General features: G+C 37.4%; 1 protein-coding gene across 1 annotated transcript in view; it reads left to right on the top strand.

Annotated features, from left to right (window-relative positions):
- Positions 1 to 3,179: 3,179 nt before the first annotated feature.
- cnksr1 (connector enhancer of kinase suppressor of Ras 1) overlaps positions 3,180 to 19,085 on the top strand; it is a 54,719-nt gene continuing 38,813 nt past the window's right edge. The window contains exons 1-4 of the mRNA XM_015380012.1: positions 3,180 to 3,381; positions 4,308 to 4,465; positions 11,021 to 11,223; positions 11,469 to 11,553. Of these exons, the coding sequence (XP_015235498.1) occupies positions 3,330 to 3,381; positions 4,308 to 4,465; positions 11,021 to 11,223; positions 11,469 to 11,553 (498 nt within the window). The 5' untranslated portion in view covers positions 3,180 to 3,329. The remainder of the gene's footprint in view (positions 3,382 to 4,307; positions 4,466 to 11,020; positions 11,224 to 11,468; positions 11,554 to 19,085) is intronic.

Below are 19,085 nucleotides of genomic sequence, written 5' to 3'. Positions count from 1 at the left end.
TTCAGCAAATCCAACATACTTTACAGATAAAACTACAGACTGTGCACTATATATATAGATAAATCAATAACTGAAAAGGTAAATTGATAGATCAAATAAATGATAAGAAAAACTACAGTAAATTATTAAACCTAAAAGCAAAGGAAACTGACTGTGAAAACAGGAGTTATAAAATATACATTAAGCGTTTTAACATTATTGTTAATATTAACTGTAAAACTAAAGCCACAAATTATAATCATAATAAAAGTTTAAGCTTAGATTTAAAGGAAAACTATGACAAAGTAAAACTGCGACAGGTTAGCTAAGAATATTGAATTATAAACTTAGATTAATGTAAAGCTAATAAACAGAAGGTTTATTAAATATAATTAAAAGCCAACACAAACTCCTTTGAAGACATGTTAATGTGAAATTACAAAAATCTTTACAGAAGATATAATTCTTTTCAGAAATGACTGTGGAGCTAAGAAATAAGATTTTAAAAAGTAGTTTCTTGTATTTTCAAAACATCAACAGAATTAAAGTTTCTCTGAAAATGCCATTAAATACTAATATCCTTAACCCGCAAATGTAGAGAAATGAATAACATATTGATAAACTTTGGGCAGAGTTCACTCATCTCAGGAGTCCAGACGTCAAAGAGAGTTCAAAGAATGACTTAGGCAACATTTCTGAACATTTCTCAGGAGAGCAGACTGGTAGGATAAGAGGATTAGGTCAGCTGGTATGGTTATTTTTTTTCCCACTGAGGTCTTGGGATAATTCTCGAATAGCAAATTTTACTCTGGTCTCTGTTAGTCTTAGTAGTCGTAAAGAGGAATGATTTCACATTAGAAAGTATGTAATAGCAAAATAGAACATATTGATGTTCCACCATTTAGAGAGGAATAAGGAAAGAGACCAAATAACAAAATATGCAATATAATAAGTTCATGATATCAATTGTACAGATTCATTACACAGAACAAAGTACGCTAAGTATCTATCTCCATTTGTATTCAAAACAAATTTACCTCAGAATAAAAACATGTTTTTTTTTCTAAAAACATCATATATTTAACTTTCAGTTCAGAAAAAGTAACATCTACAATCACAGCGAAGACTGCTGACTTTGCAGCTTTCCGGAAAGCAGACCGTTTTACCCTCCACAATAAGATATGCCAAGCAATTTATTGCTAAAGAAGCAAATAGTACTTTTAATCAAGTATGTAGATAGAAAGTTGTGTGATAGGAAAACGTGCAGTAGAAAAAGCTGCACAGGCAGAGGGAAAAAGTGGAGAGAAAATGAATGTAATAGAAGCTAAAACAAATCTTAAAATGTAAAAGGTTAAGTGGAAGGAAAAAAATTAAAAAGAATAGTTCAAAGGTCGCATGCAAAACCACAGACCTTCAGGGGTTGTCAAGAAAAATTTCAAGAGCTTGATGAAGATTCAAACTGTGCAAACTGCAGTGGAGTTCCTTTAGGGCCATTAGGACATGGGCTATCACTGCACCACTTCTTGTGTTAACCCACTCCTGAACCAGAGACATGAAGCACATTGGTTGAGGAGAAAAAGGAGTATGCCCCTCCTTATAATCTGGGGAACATTTCAACTGGTGGGTCTGATCTAAACATTTTAAACCATTTCAATTTTTCATGCAGATCTTAACTGCTACCAAACACAAATCCCTGCTTCAATCACCATGATCTAACCATTATTAATTGGCCAACAAACTGGTGTGACATAAACCACACAGATAATCTGAGGATTATTGTCACACCAGACCTAACAACACTGACAATCTGAAGCCTGCATTTAAGGCAACCTGGGATTTTTGTCAGCACATCAGCAGACCCACTGATCTCTTATTGAGTGATGCATTGATACAATAATAATGCAAATGTAACTCTGACTACTCTACAATAGACCTTCTTATTTCTACGGAAGAGGATTAGGGCCACTGGAAAAAAAAAAAAGTTAACAGATTTTTAGATTTTATTTCACTATAACATGAGAAAAAAGTCAGAATTTTGAGAAAATTCTGACTTTTTTCTCAGAAATCTGACTAAAATCGGACTAAAATCTCAAAATTCTGACTTAAATCCCAGAATTTTTACTTTTTTCTCAGAATTCTGACTTTAATCTCAGCAGTCTGACTTTAATCTCAGAATTCTGAATTTTCTCGGAAATCTGACTTTAACCTCAGAATTCTGACTTTAATCTCATAGTTCCGACTTTAATCTCAGAATTCTGACTTTTTCTCAGAGGTCCGACTTTAATCTCATAATTCTGACTTTTCTTGGAAATCTGACTTTAATCTCAGAATACTGACTTCAATCTCAGAATTCTGAATTTTCTTGGAAATATGACTTTAATCTTAGAATTCTGACTTTAATCTCATAATTCCGACTTTAATCTCAGAATTCGGACTTTTCTCAGAATTTTGACTTTAATCTCAGAAGTCCAACTTTTTTCTCAGAATTCTGACTTTTTTCCTCAGAATTCCAACTTTAATCTCAGAATTCTGACTTTTCTTAGAATTCCAACTTTAATCTCAGAAGTTCGACTTTTTTCTCAGAATTCCAACTTTAATCTCAGAATTCCGACTTTAATCTCAGAACTCTTATTTTTCTCAGAATTCTGACTTTAATCTTAGAATTCCGACTTTTTCTTATATTATACAGAAATAAAATGTAAAAAAAATCAGTTAACTTTATAAATTTTTGTCATTGGCCCTAATCCTCTTCCGTATATTTCTGTATTAGAAATAACTGTTTTTTTTCTTTATTTAGTTAAGCCATAATTCCCTGAAAATGAAAACTAAACACATACATTCAACTGCCAGAAAAATAAAGCATTTCAATTAAATTACAGATTGTCTTTTTAATCAATTTATATCCACCTTTAAATCTAGAAAAATCTGTTTTTTAAACTAGTGTAAAACTTGAGGGACGTTTTTTTTAGCCTAATTCCGGTCAGGTGTTGGTGTTATCCGCCCTCTGTTCACTGTGTTGAAATCTGCGCCTTTCTCCCAGATTCCTGGGCCTGAACACGAACAGATTATTATGAAGGAAGTTATGAAGCCTTAAAGCTGCAGTTCCTGCAGGTAGGTGGGGGCCTCAGGTACGGGAGGGAGGGGTCCTGCTCCTGGTTGCGCTTCACAGTTCCTTATTGGCTGATCCTAGGAGGGGGTGAACTCTACCTGTTACCTGAGAGAAGGAGTGCCATTCGTCACCATCCGATTCCAAATCAGGATCGGCTTTTCCTTCCTCCAGGAGTCCTGAGAGGTAGAAGTCGGCCAGAACCGCCGGCAGCTGAACGAGCGAGTGGAGCAGGACTCCCAGCATGGAGCCTATAGCTGCTTGGAGCGAGGAGGGAGTCACCAGGTGGCTCCAAGGTGAGCACCATGCGCGCTTCTTCTGTTTAAAAGCTTTATCCCCTCTCAGGTACTTTGGATCGGGCGGTTAGGTCGAAAATAGAAACGACACGCAAATCCTATTGGAAGTGAAAGGTGGAGGTGGAATGAGGAAGTGAGAGAGAGAAGCCACAACAGTGCAGCTCTGATCAGTGTCAACAACTAAACCTAAACCCTTTAACAGTGTAAATAAAGGCCTTTTGTTTGTCTTTCCTGTTGATTTGGGTAGATTTAAACTATAGAACGTTATGCAAAATTGAAGAAAGTGGAGGAATTTGACCGCAAAGCTCAGCATGGATTAATGTTTTCCTACAGAGTTATAACACCATGAAAATACCTGCAGAATACATTCATTCATCTGCAAGTTTCTGTTGGTATTGACTGAAAAAAAGGTTTGTTTTTACTTTAAAGTCATGTGTTTGACATTTTTTTCTATTTATTTCCATTTTGGAAAAAAATGCATTTCTGTAATGATTAGATTTTTTGTTTAATTCACATTATACTTCCGATGAAGCCTCCGGTGCATTTTCATTTCTTTCACTATGTGCTCCAAATCTTTACGGTTGAAAGGCCTCATTGCCCTCAGCATAATCTTTACCTGACTCTTCAGGATCTCTGTCCCATTCAAGTCAGAACACTGACTGGCTTACTCCAAAGTTACTATTTCTTCTTAACAGAAGCAAAATCTTGGTTAAATAATAAATAAAAAAAAACTCTTAATCCCAATCCCAGTAGTATAAGAACTGAATCATCTACTCTAGTTTAAGTGTGAGTTTTCCTGTCCTTTCTGCTCTACATGAACCAGAGCAGGAGGTATTTTTCATGCTGATACTTGCATGAGATTTTCTGACAGTGGAGACTTCCATGTATACTGTGCATAGTACCTAGTAACCCTTTATAATTTACAGGTCTAGATGCTCCCATTGATCAGTACCCGGTTGCAGAGTGGCATCTGTCAGGTATGGATCTGCTCCAGTTGACTTCCCTGGATCTGGAGAGTTTGGGAGTTCATAAGATTGGACACCAGGAGCTTATTCTGGATGCTGTGGAGAAGCTCTGCTCCTTGGTGAGTAAAAAGGAAAACTGTGTGTGGAGTTTTCTGTTGTATTGCATGTCTACAGGTTTCTCCTGGGAGTGTTTTGGAAGTGTTTTCAGAGAAGGGGGAAAAACAGGATATTAAGGGAGTGATATTGTCCATGTTTGGCAAGGGTGTGTATATTCTGTAAAACAGCAGCATGGTGGCTCCGAACTCTAATATTGTCAGATCAGGCTGGTTTTTCAAAGCTATAACAGGTATGGTTGAACAATCCTTTAAAACTCTTGCCTGCTTACCCAGAATTTTTTAATTTACTAATATATAAGCATTCCCTCAGGAAGATGTTTAAAATAAGTCTGATTTGATATAGCTTCATCTATTTAAATGTCTTAAGGTTAAAAATATGCTGCTAAAGATTCTGAGTAATCCAGGTCATAGTCATAGTCATTGCAAAAAAAAAAGAAAGTTAAAAACAATCCACTGGGCTTTCCAATTTCAAAGATCTTTTGACTCCCATCCATTGAAAAAGAACTTAAATGTCTTCAAACTTGGAAACAAAGATAATCCGATACTTCGGCTGGATGATTTGGCCAATATCAATACATCGTCGATTTATCAGTGCATTCACCAGCTATGCTTTGAGATGCACTGTTGCTTCCTATGTTTACCGTGCTTTTTAAATGTTTCGTCTAAAATGTTTCTTTTATGTTTAAATTAAGACTTTTATAACATTTTTATCACTGTATCATTGTATCATGTAAATGGAGGAAGAAAAGTCAATATCTGTCAAGGCTCAGAACAGAGGACCCTATATTCAAGGCAAAGCAATTAGGTTACTCAAAAAGTGTTTATTTAAAAACAACAGATTGTAGTGGCAGTTAGGACATCTAAGGCAGGAACCTCTGCAGGAAGGAAACATGGGTTAGTGACCATGTTAATCTGGCGGAGGATGATCACTAACATGTGAGTCACTAGCCTGATCTTACAGTTCAGTCTCTGCCCAGAGTAAGCTGTGGATTCCAGCTGAATGGCTTCCAACTCAATTTTTGTTGCCCAAAGAGTTCAAGACTCTTAAGTCTTGAAGACTGCAGAACTGACAGGAGATCAGATCCAAGCAGACAAAGATAGGCAGCACTATACAGAGGGCGAAGCCAAAGCCAGACAGAAGATCAGAGTTCCGAAGAGGTACTGAAGGGAAATCCAGGTCGGTGTCAGGAAGAAGATCCAGGGTCATCAGAATCCAGCAGCAAACAGATCAGAAGATGAATAAGCCGGCTCAGAGGCCCAAATGCAGAACGGGTCAGGATCAGACAATAAGAAAACAATCAGGTATGCTTGATAACTCTCACCGCAGGCTTGAATAATATGGCACTTATGACTGGGAGCAGGCAGGTTAAATATAGACTGGAGCAGGTGATACAAATAATCAGTGATGAGAAACTGGGCGGAGTTAAACAGGTGAATGGGATAAAAAGTCAAGCTGGTCATCAGTGCCAAGATCATGACAATATCAGCTTTAAAGAAATTGCCCCATATTGACGATCGGTTAGATTCATGTCAGAATAACTGGTATCAGCATTGGCCTTAAGAACCCTGTATCATTGATCTCTAGTCGTTAAACATAAAGTGATAAATTCAAGTGTTTTCTTGAACTTTGTCCAGAAAAGTGGATAATTTCTTAATACAAATACTAGTTTCAAAGCAGAGATGTGAGGCTACTGAAAATTATGGTCATTTACTGTAAAAGATATGGGCTTCTTTCGCATAAATTTCAACATCCATCCTGTGCTTCTGCTGAGGTGTTCAGGAATCTCAGTCCACAACTGGTCTGTATTGTTAATTCTAGTGCCTCTTATCATCATCTTTACAATTCTATAGATTCTCCGTAGGGTTCTGGCCAGAACAGTGTACTGGTCATTCTAGCACAGGGACACCACAGTTATTGATCCAGGTTTTTGGTTCTTTTAGTGGCATGGGCCGGTACCATGTTCTGCTGGAAAATTAAATCATCATCTTTATAAAAGAAACAGAAACTTCTTTAAAACCAAGTGGACCAACAACAGCAGAGGACTGGACTCCTAAAATCATTACTGACTGTAAACGTTTTACATTGGAGCTCAAGTTACATGGATTATCTATCTCTCCATTTTTCTCCTTTAAAGATAAGACTGCAGTATTTGCTTCGATCTGAAAAGGAAACTTTGGACAAATAAGTAACAGTTCCATCCTTTTCCTGATCTTAGTAAGATACCTTTGACATTATCTGTGGTTCAGATGTGGCTTAGCACAGAAATATGACAGTGTTAGCCCATGTCATGGATAGGTCTATTTGCTGTGGCTGTTGAAGCACTTATTCTTCCACAAACTGCTGAATGAGGTTTGCCTTACAATCCTTTCAAGGCTGCAGCAGAATGTCAGATAGTTTTTTTCCTTCCATTAACAGTCTCTGATACATCGTTCTGTGTCCAGCCAGCGTCTCTAGCGCTGATCTTTTGTCCCTCAGCCTTGTAGTGGAGGCTGTTAGTGACGTCAGCTCAAGACTCTACCTTAACATAACATCTGTATATTGAAATCCCTTTTCTATCTTCATTTTTTATTAAAAAAAATTTACTTTGCTTTTTTTTTTTTTCTTAACTTTAACCGTTCTCATTAAGGTAAAGTAAATTAACATTCATAATATATCACTTTTTTTGTGTAAATGTCCTCTTGTGAGACTTTAACTTTTGGAAATAAATCACTGATATGAAAAAATTGAATCATATTATAAGTGATACATGTGCAATAAAGCATGTTCACCCTTTAACTGAATCTTTGTTCTTTTTTTCTGCTGTATAAATGCAACCACTATGAAATCTTTCAGGAGGCTTTAAGGATTTAACAAATGAGCTGTTATATGTGGAGATTTGCGGTCTCCCGGTATAGCCTTTTGCTCAATTTAACCACTGATTCAGCAGGATAGTAGCAGGCAAATGTCCAGCTCTGGTGGCGTAACAGCCTGTAAACATCAGACTAAGACGGCTTAAACTGCTGGTTGTCGAGTTCCTGAATTAGCCGTGAAGCAGATTGAACCTCTAAGCCCAGAGTCTGTGTGAATGAGGAAAACTAGTCCTTTAGTAATTGCCTTTTGGCTCAAACAGACCTTGTGTGTGGGTGCTTGTATCTGCCATGATGCTCCATGAAACTCTAACACTGTCCTCATTCATAAACAGCACCCCCCATCAGATGCTCACATGGCACAGACAGAAGGCTTTCAAGTGCACAGCTACATAATTACCAGTTCCATAAAAGATTCATGGCCATTTGTTGACAAGCTCGTTCAGGTAGCTGGTCGATGTGTGCCAACAAAGCCCGACCCGTCTCAAGCTCTTGACCTCGGGATGAGTGGACCGTAGCAATCAAACACTCTGGTTAAACAGTATCGTTTTATGATGTGATGCAGAAAATTGGGGTGATGGGCAAACAAAGAAAAACTTGAGGGACAATTAACATAATTTCTACATCTTTCTGCACCCTGATTCCATAGTAGGGATATGTCTGTGTTTGATTTGAGTAGCATTTTACTAGATATAAATCCGTTTAAGGTGTGGCGTTATGTGCATTGTTTATTATGAAATGGGACTGAAAGGACTTATCATTGTAGTAGCATCATACGTGTGTAACACCTGCTGTTATACCTGCTTTGTTATGCAGTGTTTTTGGCCCACAGATACTCTACCTAAGCTTTATAACAACTGAACTGCTTACAGTTTTTGAATGGCAAAAAACAAGGATTAACCTGCAATATAAGCATGTAACAATATGAAAATATAGTATTATTAAAGATGTTATATGTACTGTAAATGTATTATGATTGTTAAAGGTATGATGTTTTTGTTGAAACAGGATAAAAATATATTTTATTAAAGTCATAGGGAAGTCATATTTTAATTTCAAATCATTTTGACTTAAACATGTTTGTAAATATAGTCTTTATCAGACCATGTTGTCGCAAAGGTTACAAATTTTCTATTTAAAAAAAATCCTGTCTTAAAATCTGTGTTTTTATGCAGGCCAGTTAGTTATACGTCAGCTTGTACACCTAAATTTGGCCAATCAAATATCAACGGTCATCTGTCAATCAAATTTTTTCAGGTCATAGCGTCTTGATTCATATGTTGCAGCTAATATATGCAACGGTTGAAATAAGAAATAAGAATAATTTCCTTTCCCATTCCCATTGTCTGTTTCTTCAGCAGGCGTAGAGCTAACAGAACTGGCAGCGTTGCGAGGCAAGGGCTCAAACATGAACAGCTGTAAGCCTACGACACCAAATCAACCTTCTGCTGCCCTGCCGTCCTCTTCCACAACATCTTTGTCCCCACTTTCCTCCTCTAAATAAAAATGTATGACGGAGGAGGGCATTCACGACCTCCGACACAAAACTCTCCTCCTCTTGCATGTTTCCGCTGTCCATAGCGTTCCTTGACAGAGTCAGATGATACTTGGTCCTAATGTAATTTCCCATTGGGAACCTACTAGCACTTAGTTGCAAACTGGTTAGCAAGATGCTTCCGAGACACCGACCATAACCAAACTTGCTTGCAAACCTTCCGCCAGAACATTCCTTCCCCCTTGATAAAAGACCAATCACGTTCACTTTATTCACTCATGTAAAGTCAGGCACCACTTAGGAGAATTCGGAGCTGCAATTGTGGGAACAGCCGCCTCCCTATGACTTAAGGGCCTGATCTACAAAAGGTTTGCATGTCTTAAAACAGGTGCAAAAGTGCTTGTATGTGCAGAGCAGAGCTTTAAAGAAGGTGCAAAGTAATTTGGGTTTGCAACTCAGTAGACAGATGCCAAGTTTCAAGCTGGCCCCTAAACACTACCCCTACGCACTAACCCTCCATTTGCTCGTTCCCAAAAAAGGGTCCACTGGGCCGTCCCCAACCACTTAGTGGGTAGGGCGAGTGGCCTGTTCAGCCCTTAAATAATAAGTCTGAATCAATGCAGGCTCTCTGAAATTTGGCAGCAGGTGTAAGAAGAAACATGCATTTAAATGCATCTTTTTCACACTGAAGAAATTTACAAATTAGAAAAAATAAGTCATTAATTCCATAAGGGGAGGTCTGATTTAAAATATTATTAATTTGACTGTATAAACTTATTTTTAAGAAAAGGCCAAATGTTTGATTTCATTGCAACCTGTGCCACAGAGCTAAAGCCATTCACATGGGGTGTCACAGTGTTGCCGTAGCAACGCCTGCTGCTTTCCTTGCAGTAAAGGAAAGAGGGTGTCCCATTCTCATTTTGTCTTGTAACAGAAATGTAACACTTTTCCCAAAGATGGCACATCAGTTGCACAAAACGTAAACAAAACAAACTTTGTCTAAATGAAATGATTTGAAATCTAAATCTGCCAGGGATGTTAATTATTTTGGACTTAACTCTACTGTTAACATAAGCCTATATTAAGGAATATTAATACAAAACAATGATGTTATTGTTTTGTTTGCTTTTTATGTTTCTTTTGTACTTTAAATCAACTAATGTTCTTTTCTAAGTGTAAAGACACATTTTATTACTACATAATTTTTATTGATATAATTTGCCATCTATTTCATTTTGCTTTTTGTTTTTGTTGACAATAGGTGCAGAGATTGTACCATATTCACAACAACAATCCTCTTGATGCCGGGATAAAGCGTGCACTGATGGATTATTTTGTTTTTTTTTCAGTTTTCTCTGTTTGCCAAAAAATTACTCAAGGAGCACAACTTTTACATGTTCATTTTACTCAAGTAAAAGTAGAAAGTCATCCAAGAACTCACTCCTAAAGGGATCAAAAGTTTGATTTAATGGTTGCAACAATGTAATCAGGCAGAGAGCTATTCGAAAAATCTGTAAATTCAAATTAAAAACATTGAAAAAAAACAACATCACCACAAAGCTAAAAAACAAGGGAAAAAAACTGTTTTTTCAACATAAACGATTTTAAAAATGGTTAATACAATAATGCATAGGATAAGAAATTCCAGATATGAAATGATTTCTGTATATATTTTTATGTGTAGCTCCTGTTACTCATAGTCGAATAACTAACCAGGAGTTTTATGTAAGCAAAAATATTACAGAACTAAAAGTAAAACGTACCATAGAGTACAACTTCTCCCAGGAGTAAATTTATATTTTTAAATGTTACTCTATTAAATATAAATAATTAGTACCTGCCTTTGCTGTTTCATAAACTATTAAATGACTGTTGTTTCTTTTTAAGGGGGACGATTGTTAATTTTTTATCATCAAAGCCACACTGATCAGAAAAAAGTCACATGAAAGGTGCTATGCATTGAAAAGCAGAATAAAAACAGTTTTCTTGTCTCCAATAATAAAGAAAAATAGAGTTCTTTTTTTGGCCTTCTGTGGATTTCATCAAACCAGGCAGTAGGAAAGACAGGAAATGAAGATATGTGTTAAATATTCAGCTGGAACATTAAGCTGGACTTAAAAACCATCTCTTCCCTCCTCTGAGGGGTTTGGCGACAGCAGGGGGTGGAATGTACTGCCCATCCGTAACCATGTGTGTTTGTGTATGTTTGTCTCCAGACTTACGGCATGGGAGGACAGAGCCTGCGAGGTCTGACTGAAAAGCTGCGTGCTGTTGCCCACTCCTTGCAGATGGGCATCCAGAGCCGCTGGCGCCTCAACGGCTACGACGGACGGAGCTCCACCAAGCTGCCAGCTGGCATTCTGAAGAATGTCATTGAGCTCATCACTTCTGCCAAAGGCCTCTTCTCTCTGCTTAACAGGTTTGTAAAAAGGAATTCCTACCCGCATCCTTTTGAGACTTTGAGTGTATTTAGCTCTTATCATAGGGCTTAGTTTGTAGAACTCACAATTCTTTCTGTTTTCCTTCATTTGTTGTATGTTAGAATAATTTTACTGTTGGATTCTTTATTTAAAACCTCAATAAATTATCTTTTTTCACTTAAATGACCCTGCCTCCTCCCACTCCCTATCATCCGAACTGATTTGTAGCATCATGTCTTTCCAGATATCAGTTAACCAAGCTGAGCGGATACACCTCTACCCAAAATATATTCACTTATTGCAGAGATCTGAGCGAGATTGTGCACAAGGTGGGTGTTATATTTTGTTTCCCACATCTTTTGAGCTCAGATCTTTTGTCTTTCACTACTTCAAGCTGCTCCGTCTGTTTTTATTACAACTCTGAGAGCTAAAACACAAAGCTCCACGCTGCGTGAGGACGGCAAGCCCTACTGCAATTTTGGTTCCCAAATCCTTGATCCATTTTGTGTTAAAAGGAACTACCTATCAGCAAGTATGTTTTCTCTTCATAGGGCCATGCATGACAAACATTCAAAGAGGAAATACAGTCAGATGTGTGCAGGTTTATTTTTTTATTTCTATTAATTAGACTAAACCAGAAAAACAGAAGCAATGCATGACTCTTTCCTCCTCAGCTGAACTTTATTTATGTTGTTTTTCATCTGCAAATTCCTGACATATTTTCAGGGAGGTTTCACCTCCGTGGAGCTTAGGCGGAAAAACAACAAACATTTAGCTGGACTAGGTATCTGTTTCGTCCATCGTGGGGTTGTGAAATACTTGACAGAAACTGTTGAAGAAGGAAACCGGGATACATAAGAAGTGGATAAAAAGTGTTAAGTGGTTCTTGAAGCAAAGGGGACAGGCCTGGATATGTTGCATTGCCTGCCTGCCTGCCTGCCTGCCAGCCAGAGGGAGGGAGGGAGTCAGAGAGCAAGGGAGGAGACTTAGAGAGGGTTTGCACTGCTGCTGTCAATGACTTCCAGCTCTTAGGGGAGTGAACACCAAACATTGAGGAACAGGCAGCGAGAGAGAGGCCGGTTACTCCGAAACGCAACAGAAGAGAAAGAAAAACAGACTGATAGAGGTAAAGAAGAGAAGAAGACAAAGGAAAACGGACCAGAAGAGACTAAAGCGTTCCAGTGAGTCTGAGAGCAGAGACCCAGTTTTTATAGGAGTTTAAATATATCCGGATCTGGAAGCCTGCCCTACATGACAGGTACTCTTCTCACCGCTCTGATTGGATAATCCGGCGCAAGGTGATCCTTCCCTTTTCTGCTTTTAGATGTGTTTTGAGGGAAACACTGAAGCAAAACTTTGTTCTCTGACTTAGTAATATATTTTAAAAAAAGAGCTGATTTAAATATAAGCTGTGGGGAGGATGGCAAATCAGAAGTTAAAGTTGTATATTGGTGTATTTTAACTGTGAAAATATTCTGATTAACCTTGTGTAACACTGAGAATTGAAGGAAGTGCAAACGTCAGCTTGGTTTGGAAGTGCGTTGACTCTGAAAAGATGTTTCTTTTTGTTTGCTCCCACACGTTGATTCAGAGCTATCTACCTTGACAGCTGTTTTCATTCATTATTCATGCTAAAAAAACACGGGGGAGAGTATTTAGTCAGTGTTAACTAAGTTAACACTAACCTTTTCTGTTACTTCTAGGTTGTTTTATTTATAGGTGATTGTTTGTGCAGTTCCTGTTTTTTGGGCCTCACATACTGTAAGTTTATTGAGAGCTACAAAGCGTACAAACATGCTGCACCTGCAAAGAAAGAATTGATTCTACATTTTAAGCTCTAGGAATCCACCAAGCCATCTTCTTCCATAGGAAATGTGTTTGAAAATGTCAAAATATTCTTTAAGGGGACTTTAAAACATTTTTGCTTATTTATTGTATCTTGCTAGCCTGATAAACCAGACTAAATGTGAGATTAAATGTGTAATTTAGTCTGGCCCCGATGAATGAGACATCGGAAGATTGTTGATGAGAACAACCCGCTATTTTTCAAACCATTTCTGTGCCTATTGACCAACGCCTAGACCAATGAGTGCAACTGACTGTGACGTAGAAAGCGTGACAGAAAGCTGGTGAGGGAGTGTAAACAAGCAACCTGTCGGTAAAACAGCGAATACGTCCTTCTTAAAAATGAATGAGCGTAGAGCCTCTTCTTGCTCCCGTTTCAACGAAAACCCCAGGTCTAATCCCTCCAAAGCTGAGTCAAACAAGAACTGTTCAATAGTTGTTGCCATCTTCCTTGTTGTGCTTTCTCCAGCGTCGTGCAGCTTTGTTGTCACGCCCTCAAAACCCCGCCCGCTTTGCATCCAGGAATTCAAAACACATCTCTGCGTTGTGATTGGCCCGCCAGTTCTAGGGCCTAGGGCATTGATCGAGGCTAGACCACCCGCAGGCAAAAATGATTTTGGCCGCTGGCAGGTGGGGCTAGTTTACTAGGCTAGTATCTTGCAAATGTTTTTTTTTTAATGCCGAAATATATTCCCTGTTATGTCTTATCACAACGAGACTTTAATTTTATTAGCAATTTATGTTACACACTTACCTAAGCTGTGCATAGCTGAAAACGAGGAAAGAAAACGTTGAGAAGTGAGACATAGATTTCTATCCAGCCAAATATTTGTGATACCCTTCCATCAGGTGTTTTAAACTCATTTTGGCATCAAGCTACTTCTGGCTCATCAAGTTAAAAAGATCAGTTGAAGCTATATAGATAACACTTTTAATTTCATTCATTTCATTTAGAAAGAGTACACCACTCTGGTATCATAACTGTAATGTTGTAGTTTCAGCCACTTTTTACACTTCAAAAGAAAACATGCCTCTATTTTATCTCCGTTATGTTATGCGGTATGTAAGAGAAAGAATGGCATCAGACAGACCAAGGAATCAGAATTTGGGTGAGGGAGGAAGCTGTGGAGATATTTAAACCAGGATTAGGCTCTAGAAGAATCACAAGATTCTGAACATTTCACAAAGCTTTGTTGAATCTGTGTAAACGACTATTTAAGACACGTATGACATGCAAAAATAAAGAATTTGCTCTGAATCATCTGGCTGAGCAAGTACAGTATAAACCTGAGAAACTTAATCACAATAGATTAACACTTGTAGACTGCATTAATCTGTGACTTGTTGATAAAAGGGGCTAAAAAAGAAAGTAAGCAAAAAACAAAATCTATTCTGCTTAAAGCTTTATAAGGGTAACCGGAAAACGTGGAAGAATGTGGTCTGGTGAGACGAGACTAGAATGCAGCATGCTGTGTTTAAAGACAAACTAACGCATGACATCTCTCTAAACTCTTTGTTTATTATTATCATAAAACACGGTGGTTGCAGCATCATACCTTTGGGATGCCATTCTTTGGTAAGAGCAGCAAGGCTGTTCTGAGTTGCTTCTAGATGTCATGTATTCAATGGGGAGGAAGCTCTTAAACATACAGACAGAAACACAATGGAAGAGTTTATGTCAAGGGTTGCTTTGTAGTGGCTCTTTATAAGTTTGGCCAGAATTGATATAGAACTAAGCACTGTCTCTAGCTAAAATGGTAATAGTTTTAGTAGTCATTTTTATATACAAGGGGTAGTCAATAAGTAATGCCCCTGATCCACTTCCAGTTGTTTGATCTAGCTGAAATTTTGCGTGTGCAATTATTTAAATATATAAATTAAGTGGCAAATTAAACCTCTGTGTCAGCAGGAACCTGTGATCCAGTTTTTGTATTTGAAAGAACGCACACCACGGGAGACTTTTGATGAAATGAAACTAACTTATGGTGATGATAACCCATCATATAACCTTCTAAAACATTTTGCATGGTCATATGATGGTGCATCGTCATCAAGTCCTCCTTGGTGTGCATCCTTTCAAATACCGAATCACTGCTCGACACCCAATAGGGTTCATTTCAGAACTGACTCATTTCAAACACTTGTAAATCAGAAACCCCAATAAGTTCAAAACTGTAATTTGCCTCTTAATCTAAAGAATAAATTACACATGCAAAATTTCATCTGGACCAAACCACTGGAAGTGGGTCAGGGACATTATTTATTAACCACCCCTTGTAATAAAAATAATAATTAAAGCTAATATAACATTGACATTATTAACACTGTTTTAGTTTACTTTTCTTTATTTTGTCAAATTGCTGCAAACAATGCTTTCATTTCTGTGTTTTTTAATTCAATTCAGTTTATTTCTATAGCGCCGATTCACAACACATGTCATCTCAAGGCACTTTACAGTCCACCAGATCGTACTGTCAAATTGAGTCAAAGTTTTCTATCTAAGGAAAGCCAGTTGATTGCATCCATCATTGACTCGGATGCAATCCCTCACACTAAGCATGCTTGTAGCGACAGTGGAGAGGAAAAACTCCCTTTTAACAGGAAGAAACCTCCAGCAGAACCAGGCTCACAGTGAGCAGCCATCTGCTGAGGCAGACTGGGTTCAGAGGCAAAGGCCAAAAAACATGTAATCAAAAATTTTATTCAACAGCTCCCCATGTGGACAAAATTGTTGAAACCCCTAGTTTAATCTAAGAAAACAATGCAAATATAAACATTGGATAAACTTCTTAAGTTATCACCAACAGAGTGCCCATTTAGCCGTGCTAAATGTTTGGAATTGTTGATAGAAACATGGAGGCTATTTTGCAAAAGATTTGTAACACAATAGAAAAAAAATGCTTGCAATTAGCCAGGTAGATTGAAAAGGCCTTTGTTTTGTGAATGCACTTGATGGAGCCAAGTTTTAACAATCCTCTGACAGTTACCAAACCACTAGTTTAAAGGCACTGCTAGCAGCACAAAGCAATGAATGCTGGATTATGTTAAATACAAAGAGCTGTATTAATGAAATGAAGTGTAAATAGTTTGACAGCATCTCACAGAATCTTAGTATGTCTTCATGGTGGTTTTAGATCTTTATTCATTGGAAATAAATGCTTTTATTTCATACGTCTTTTTTATTGAGTAACCTAATAGGTACCTGTTTTTTTTTATCTTATAACAATGTTTATTTTATCATCTGTATTTTTTTTGTTTATTTAATCAGAATTCATTACATCTGACACAATAAATAGTTAAAATATAAGGATATAGTACTTCTCTGATTCAGTATATTGTAAAAATATATTTAGCCCTTCATGAAAGATTCTTGATATGAGAGAAAACTTGATTTTTTTTAAGGGAAATAGCTGCTTATCAATCATTAGTCGATTGCACAATCAATGAGAATAAGATTATTTAACATCAGTTAAATCAACAGTTTGCATCCCTAGTATTCACAAAACTTATTTGTCTAATAGTTAAAGAAATTAGGAGAACTCGAGGTCAAAATGACTCTTAGGATTGTACAGGTTTATGACCCCGGGTTTAAGTCCAACCATATTCATCTGTTAAAAGGTCTAGTCGAGTCCAGACATAGATTTAAACTAAGATTCTGTTGCAAGACTTGAAAATCAATTTTCACATTACTTTCAGACGGAGCTTGAGGTATTCTGCAAAGAATATTGGTGAAAAACCACAGTTTCTAGATGTGCGAAGTTGATTTAACTTACCCATAAAACCTGCAGCTGTATTCTCAGAAAGATGTGGTTTAATGACTGAGTTTGGCTGACTACAAAGCATATCAGACTTTTCATATATTGATTACACAAACTCTTAAAATGCACATATGATATTCCTTTCACTTCACGATTATGGACTAGTATTTATTCATGTAGGTGAAACATTTAAGATCGCAATACCATGCATTGATCTTACCGTATATGTTTGCAATTGTAAGATAAGATGGAGAAATTTGAATGCATTTGGTCTTCAAAGAGAAATAAAAGATTGCTATATACAATGAACCCGCAGGCACAAGTTTTGCAGGACCGAATGATAACTACACCACCATCTTTAAGGAAGAACTGTACAGCTGGGTGTCAATACATAGTAATGCATTTTTCCCATGCCGCAGAGATGAGCAAAGTCATGGTTGCTTAAACCTTTTCTCGTGGCTAATTGAATCTGGTGTCATTCCCCGCGTGACATTTGTGCTGTCAGGGGGCCAGGGCTTAATCGTGACGTCTTTTCTGAAGAGGCACTTTCACAGAAGCCACACCACATCCTTTAGAGAAGAAAAGATTATTATTGCTTGATTCGCTGCAAGTGTGTGTGCATTTGAGAGTGTATTTCTTTCTCCCACCCTGGGGGTGATCTGGGTCAGCAGTCAGCTGGTGTTGCCACGACCCAACACTTAAGTTGTCAAGTAGGAGTTTTACTGCGGCGCAGCTTCAGTTTGCTTTAAAAAAAAGCCAGACAGCAGAGAAAGCTAAAGAGACTGAGAGCAAAGAGGGAAAAATGCAAACTTTCAGGTATGTAAAAGCTATTCTGTTTCAAATAGAGAAAGTATTTCTTAAAGTGTCTATAAAAAGAATGCTTTTTTATGGCACATTTTTTATTGACATTTTTATTGACTTCATGAAGGCTCTGATGCTTCTAAAACAAAACATCTATGACAGCTTTGCTGCTACTGTGTGGTTTGGATTATATAATGCTTCAGCCTGATGGGAAATGTAGAATAATGGAGTACAATAATAACACAGCTGTCACTCACTTAGCAAATATTAACACAATGGACGTTAACCACAATGGATAACTTATGAAGAGGGCAGAAAGGAGAAAATGCTCATTAATATTGACCGGATTGACAGATTAGAGGATAACGCTGTCCGTCTGCAAAACCTTTTCTATATAACATGTTAAAAAAGAAAGGAGACCTCCAGAAAAATAAGCAAAGTTAAGCAGGTTGCCACCAGTGGAGAAGGAGAGTGTAATTTAATAAAATGATTGCAGCAGGTGTTAGATGATTTATCGTATTTATATTTCCTAATCTTTTTTTAGCACATCTGACCTGGTAGCTAGCATGATGAAACACAATCAGAGCAAGTTCCAGAACTGAGCTAGAACTTTTTTCTTATCAGACGAAACTTTTACTTTACTGTTTGATCAACAGCAGTCAGCAGCAGTATGAGGTTCACCTGCCTGTTTTGTCATTTAGAAATTTCATCATGTCTGAGCACTGTCTGTGGCCTTGGCTGGTGTTGAAGCATGGCTCGGCCCATTTAAGTTGTCCGGTTATTTGTATTTTCTAAGAACGCTGCGCCAACGTATTAGCACATCAAGGGAGGTTTTTTAGGAAGCAACTTTTGTTGCTAAAACAGGAAAACTAACCACAAACATATCCAGAGTATGAGTCAATCCACCTCTTCATTACATCTCCTGTAGCTCAGTACATCTATTCATAGCCAAGTTTGGCCCTTTCATGCTGGTCTTGCATTATTTCCTTCCTACTAACCTGTAGTTTACTATTTTTGATAAGTGACAGGGATAAATAATAAAACAATCCTAATATCTTAAATATACTTAATATAATTGTAAAATATTCTCTGAAGATTAAATATCACAAACTGATTGCACTGATATGGACCTAATTTATATCTGGACTCAATGAATCTTATTTGATATGATCATTTATAATCCTTATGAACCTTAATTAATCCCCCAGTGGAAATTTGATTGAAGTCACATTATCGCATTTCCTGAATTTAGAACTTTATTAGATTTAAGAAACCTGTTTGAAATTATTGCGAGAGATAATGAAGAGTTCCCTCAAATCGCTGGTGCAAAGCTAACCTAAAACAGGTAAAAATTGACAAGTTTCCTAACACATGTATTAGAAGGAGCGTGGTATGAAACATTCAGCCAGTAAGGAATTAACACATGGTGATTAATAAGTCTCTGTAAGACTGCTACA

The sequence above is a fragment of the Cyprinodon variegatus genome, unplaced genomic scaffold, assembly GCF_000732505.1.
Source record: "Cyprinodon variegatus isolate N-32 unplaced genomic scaffold, C_variegatus-1.0 Scaffold205, whole genome shotgun sequence".
NCBI lineage: Eukaryota > Metazoa > Chordata > Actinopteri > Cyprinodontiformes > Cyprinodontidae > Cyprinodon > Cyprinodon variegatus.
This window is presented reverse-complemented; position numbering and strand designations above follow the sequence as displayed.